The following is a 6121-nucleotide window of genomic DNA, read 5'->3' as shown; positions in this document are numbered from 1 at the left end:
ACTGATGGTTTATCTGCCTGGGGCGAACAGATGAGGACCAGGAGGCTTTGGCGCTGGATGGTGGGGCTGGGTCATGCTTGAACGCTTGGACCTTCCCAGCAGTGAACCTGTTGCATAGCACTTACAAACTGGGTTTTAGATTGAGGAAACAGGTGCTTGAGAGAACTATAAAAACTAGCAGTAAATACAACTGCGTCTAGCTAAAGATACCCTGGTTTCAAAGCTCAGCAAACTGGGGGTCAGTGATACCAGATATACACTAGATATATGTTACTGGCTTATCTGAAGGAACTGGAGAGGAAATAATCCTGTACAGGAGTTGGTTGGTCTGCAGTGAGGTGCCATGGGATGGGTGTCAGAGTCGATGCAAATAGTGATGCTGTGCCGGGACCTGGACCCTCCTTTGGAGTAGTTTATAAATAATACATACTAAATGGTAAATTATAGATAATAAAGAATAAATAATAACAAAGAGGTGCAACATTCATAATATTGTATGCTACAAATGAGGTTAGAAGTGCGTATATTCTGTTTGTTTTAATTACAGTAAGACAAAACAAGCTCAGATATACCAAGAATCCCCGGAGGGTTTTGTTTTGCAGAAAGGAAATCTTCTGAAAGGTTCAAAATAACAAGAGCAGAAACAAAGTTTGGACAAAGCTCTTTCTCCCGCGAGGTGCCCAGCTCAGGGCTTGCACAGGAGGGAGCACAGATTCTTCCTTCCCTGTCCTTTGTTTTCAATCAGGGTGATGCGCTCACCCTGCCAGCTCTCTAAGACCAAAATGCCAAAGCATCATATGAAATTCTAAAACTTCAAACCTCAAAAGAAGGTTTATACACACACACAAAAAGCAGCTAAAATACCATCTTCTTGTCAAAATGAAACATAAGCCAACTACTTTGCTACAGTGGACTGATGCCATTAATTCAGCTACATCACTTTACACCGGTTTGGGATCTCACCTTTTGACAAACTAACTTGTGCTTCTGGCCCTCATTTCCGCTAAATCCTGTGCCTGATGTTTCCTACAGGAATGTTTTAGGTAGTTTTCCACTCGAAACTGCACTGAAATTCTCCCAGTTGCTCTTCAGACCCCCAGTCTATGGGATGGAGGTGGAAAAGTGGGTGCTGAGCCACCCCCCCAGCCCAGACACCCCAGGGCTGCAGAGACTCCAGTCTCATATGGGATATTTAAGCAAGAGTTTGCAAGTGGCCATAGAGGAACAACCGCCTCCTTGTGTCTAAGCCTGCTGAGGTATAGTTGAGAAAGATGGCTATTTCCCATTGCAGCCTGCCTAAAAGTGCTATCCAGCAAGAAGAGATATCAATTGAATCAAGACGAAGTATATTTTTCTGACAATGGCTATTTCTTGGAAATTCACGCAAATCTTTTACGCCTGCTGGCGCTTAGGCCAGTAAATCTATAATTAAATGATACAGGCAAATGCACAAACTTTCGCAGCCTAACTAAACCAGAAAATACACTTTTTTTTTGTCTTAGTTCTACTCTATTTTTTCCACTCTCAAGTCCAGCATGGATTTATGGATTTATCCCCCAGGCAGAACTGCTGTTTGCTCTGCGGGATGAGCTGAAAGAAAAGGACTTTGGAGAGATTTTTACATATGCAGGGAAGAATACAAAAAAAAGGACGGAAAATATCCCAATTCTCTAGGTTATAGTACTGGTTATATAACCAATGTCTCTGGTTATACTTATGCTCCTATAAATAAAGAATTGCCCTGGAAGAGTGGCCTAAAAAAACCAAACCAAACCAAATAAATGGAGTCGGGACATGACGACTGTCGGTGCTGGGGTGGGAATGGGGGCAGTGGGGCTCAGCATGGGGACGAGGACATCTGGTCGTAGTCGGGGCACTTGAGCAGAGCCGGGTAGTTACTGTTCATCTGCAGGGACGCCTCGCTGGAGATGTCCGAGGGGCTGCGTCCCCTTGCCCAGGCGTCCGGGTGCAGGAACTGCCCCGAGTAGTCGGAGCAGTTGCTCAGGCGGGGCCGGTAGAAGCCGGGGTGGGGTCGGTAGATGTCCTCGGCCGTGTATCGCTTCATGAACAGGTAGACGGACATCACCCCAGCGCTCTGCAGGGGAGAGAGACACGGCCTGACGCTCAGCCTGCTAACGGCTGCCTTCTGCACCACCAGCAAAACAGACCTAAAATATAAATGGCTTTTTTTGGCTCTGCTGATGATGCACAAGGGCCGCTGAGGATGGTCGCTTCACTGTCCTGTGCCGTGTGTCCTGCAATAAGTAACGCGGCACAAACCCATCTCCTCCTCTGCATCCGTGCTTGGCATCAAATTGTGATCAAACACCCCGTCAGTGCTCCAGGCTTGGGGTCTGTCCCCACTGTATATGTCTCCCACCATACTATATATCTGCTCTCATAGCCTACCCTTAAATCCCATCTGAGTCCTCTTTCTGCCTCAACACTACCCCTCTAAGGCTGGGATACACTCGTGACAGGGATGGGGCAGCTCCAGGTACCTCTGTGAGAAGGAACGAGATGGCAGAGAAGGCAAACGACCATCCGTATTTGTAATTGAAGAATGTCTCTGAGTCCTTGGTTCTGTTCAGCATCTCGTCGTTAATGCTGGATATGTAAAGGACCAGCCCCACCACGAGAGACAGACCTGGGGAGGAACAGAGGAGGAAGGCGGTGGGAAACGCTATAGGGATGAAGGCGCTGAAGAAGCACCTTCCTTTAAGATATGGCTTTGGGTGAAAGTGTAAAACCCTGGAAGTGTGCTTGAAATAACTGGGGAAAGAGGCTGATTTCCCACTGAGCTAACCCAGGGCATTGCTCACATTTCAGTGAAGTCGTTATGTGCTCAAGCAAGTCCATGTGCACCGGGTAGGAGCTGGCTTCAAAGCCCAGCTGTCACACCTATTTGTTGAACACTGGCACAACACCATGAATAAAACATTCACTTGTCTCATGTAGAGACATCTCGGCTGAGCAATCTGAAGTTTCAGGTCCCTCCTGCGAACAGCGTGCAGTGAGAGGTGTGTTCTCCCCCAGCACCCCAGCGGCTGCTCCTGCACGGTGGTGGGCGCTTTCCCCTGCATCTCCTCGCCTCTGGCACCCACGAGCCTTGCACTGGGTGATTGTCCATCCTCAAAGCCCGGGCAGGCTGTGGGAGATCCCACAGGAGATGGCTCCAACAAGCAGCAACCACTGCATGTTAGGAGAGCACCAGCAGCTACAAAAGCCAATGTGCTCCATGCCCAAGGAAAAAAGCTGGTTAGCAAAACTCACCCGACAGGATGAAGAATATCCCCGAAACGAAGGCGAGGATGGTCCTGTGAGGCCGAATGTGGCCGATGTTGCTCAGGATGAAGCCGATGAACATGAAGAAGAGGCTCACCAGAGGGAAGGGGGTGGCAGAGCGGATCATTTCTAGGAGGAGAGGAGCAGAGGGAAGCGAGAGCAGGTCAGTCCTCCCCACACGGCCTGAGAAATGGGCTCAGGGGGGTGCGATGGCTGCAGCCCTGCTGCTCTGTGGGCACCTCATGTCCTTCCTCGCTCTCGGTTAATGTGGGTGTCCCTGCACTGCTCCCCAGCCCCTGGCAGGGGTTCCCCCCTTTGCTGATGAGCTGAGTAAAGAGGAGGCTCTGCCTGGCTGTGAAATTGTCTGCTAATGTTTGCATTTCTGAGGGTTTCCATAGGAAGTGTTACACAGGAAAAAACACCGGTGGAACCTGCATTTTTCTCTAGGTTCACTGCAAAAACTGTTTGCCGAACATTTCTATTTATTAAATCAGAAATGACTACAGAATTCATCGTGAGAGCTGTGACGCTCCATCCTTAATTAATCCCACTATGTAATGTGTAAAATTGACTGCTACAGAACAAATACAGCTGCAAATTACAGAGAGGAGACCATACAGCCCAACACTTCTATAAGCATCAGTGCCGAATGGTCAGTGACAGGAAACTGTACAGCTCAGAGCCTCTGTCAGCATCCTGCCGTTAGAAAGGGATGTCCCCAGAAGCTTAGGAGCACGTCAGGTAAATCACATAGTGAAAGAAGTAGTAGCATCCTTGCATGGTAGCACTATCAGGGAACCAGGAGCTTCTTCAGCAAGATCCCTAGTGACCCTTTGGTGCTTTGCAGGACACAAAGAGTAAGACTTACACAAAGAGTAAGCCTCCGCCAAACCACTTACTTAAGACGTTGACTGTGGACTCAGATGTCAGCTGGATGTTCATGGGCATGACGTATTCGATGGTGAAGCACCGGCCTCGCTCTTCACCTGCAGCAAACAGACCCTGAGTCACACCTGCAGTATGTTTGTCTGTTTATTTTTGGTGGGGGAGAGAGTGCCTTTAAAATTCATTTCAGTGCATGCATAAAAACAATCTTGCTTCTTAGTGCTGCTTCCATCTTGGGTGTCAGTGTTTGGGGCTGAAGAAAGGTATCTCTTAACTACCATCTCTCTTGTGCAAAAGGACTGACTTGTATACAAAAACCTGAAGCCAGAGGGTTTAAGGTCACCCTGGGGTGGTATCAGAGCTCCTTCCTCCCTCGACTTTCTCCAAGCAGCAGTTGAAACTTCGTGACATTTCAAATCGGTCACTTTGAGATTCCTTTGGGTTTTATTCAACTCTGTCCTTGCAGCCAAGTGGCTTCGTCAAACTTGGCGCAGATGGAGGGAATAGCTGAGTTGACCTCAATCTAACTGTTCCAGGGACAAAATGGAAAGTTTTGAGCTGCTACCCAAGGCGCTGTGGCCGCGGTGCTGGGACGGAGCGGGACGGGGACAGCGGGTTCTGGCATGGCAGCAACCATCTCACCCAAAGCCTGTGTGCAAAGGCACTTTCATCCATTTGACTATTAAATCTGGGCATGGGGTGGTGGCATGACTCAGGCTGTGCCTAAGTTCAGAAGCAGAGATGGGCACAGACTCTAAAAACCCCATTTTCCCCAGCCTTTTCCCATGGTCTGATGCTGGCATGCCACAAACATCACCTTACAGGGGGTGTTTTTGGAGGGCAGACCATACCTGCCAGAAAGCAGACCCTCCAGAGCCCCGAGTGCAGCGACAGTTTGATTTCCACCGACTGGTTTTGGGGCTGGACGATGCCTTCCTCCAGGTAGAGCCAGTAGTCGGTGCTGACGGAGATGCCCAGGAGGCCGAGGCCGCAGACGGCGAACACGCTGCTGAGCAGGGTCAGCGCCCTCCTGCCGCAGGCGCTCATCCCCAAAAGCATGGGGGGCCGAGGCGGGGACAGCTGCGGGGAGAGGGGACATGACCATCAGCACAGAGCCGTCTGCCGCTTTTTGGGGGAACCGATGCGCCAAAGCTTTGCCCTGTGCCCTCAATTGCTTATTTAGGTCGAGCTGAAACAAGCCATTAACGCAATCACAGCGGGACCTGACAGATGGAGAGTTTGACCCAAATCCCACCCGACTGCTGCCCCACGCCAGCCCAGGGCTCGGGGATGTGCCGAACGCCGGGTGCTGGGGCGGGAGGAGCTTTTTGGCTCTCTGTTTGTTTGCTGCAGGTGTATTCCTGCTGCTCCAGCCAAACCCAGCACTCGGCTCGAAGGATGTGGCCAAAGTGCAGCATCTGCCATCCTCAGAGCCTTATCTATGGGCGGCAGTGCAAACCGGATCTCCTCGGCACAGTAGCCTGTTGAGAATCATGGACATCATGTTAATGGATCAACAAAAATACTTCCAGCTGCCAGAACACAACCTGCTCCTGAGCACCTCTGGTTGCACCCCACTCCCCCCAGCATTACCATTTTTCCTCTTCCAGGGTAGATTTACCCACTGTGGGATCAAAATCCCAATTTTGCAAAAACCATCCTAAATTTACGCATGCTAAATGATATCATCGGATGCCTCCAAGCAGAGCGGCGTGGTGCAATATGTTGCCTTTTTCTTTTTGCTTTTGATTGCGGTTGCTGGATCAGATCTGTCAGCACCGGTGTTGGCTGAACACGGAGACCGAGCTGGCGCTTCAGGGGGCGGCAGGGAAATGGGGCCAGAGAGCTGCAGTCAGGCCCTGGGCAAACATTACAGGAGACATAAAACCTTCCCTCATCCCCCATGCCACTTGTGGATGGAATATGTGTTTTTTCTCTTATATTCGCTGAT

At 49.9% G+C, this 6121-nt stretch overlaps 1 protein-coding gene across 1 annotated transcript; it reads right to left on the bottom strand.

Moving 5' to 3' along the window:
* Window positions 1-506: 506 nt before the first annotated feature.
* CACNG5 (calcium voltage-gated channel auxiliary subunit gamma 5) lies at window positions 507-5272 on the bottom strand. The gene is made up of 5 exons (XM_065852464.2): window positions 5022-5272; window positions 4185-4271; window positions 3274-3414; window positions 2502-2647; window positions 507-2095 (listed from the first exon to the last, which is right to left on the bottom strand). The coding sequence occupies exons 1-5, from the start codon at window positions 5227-5229 to the stop codon at window positions 1838-1840; spliced, it is 840 nt and encodes a 279-aa protein (XP_065708536.1). The 5' UTR covers window positions 5230-5272; the 3' UTR covers window positions 507-1837.
* Between the last annotated feature and the right edge of the window lie 849 nt (window positions 5273-6121).

The sequence above is a fragment of the Patagioenas fasciata genome, chromosome 18, assembly GCF_037038585.1.
Source record: "Patagioenas fasciata isolate bPatFas1 chromosome 18, bPatFas1.hap1, whole genome shotgun sequence".
Classification (NCBI taxonomy): Eukaryota; Metazoa; Chordata; class Aves; order Columbiformes; family Columbidae; genus Patagioenas; species Patagioenas fasciata.
The sequence above is the reverse complement of the archived record's forward strand: the minus strand, read 5'-3'. Positions and strand labels throughout refer to the sequence as shown.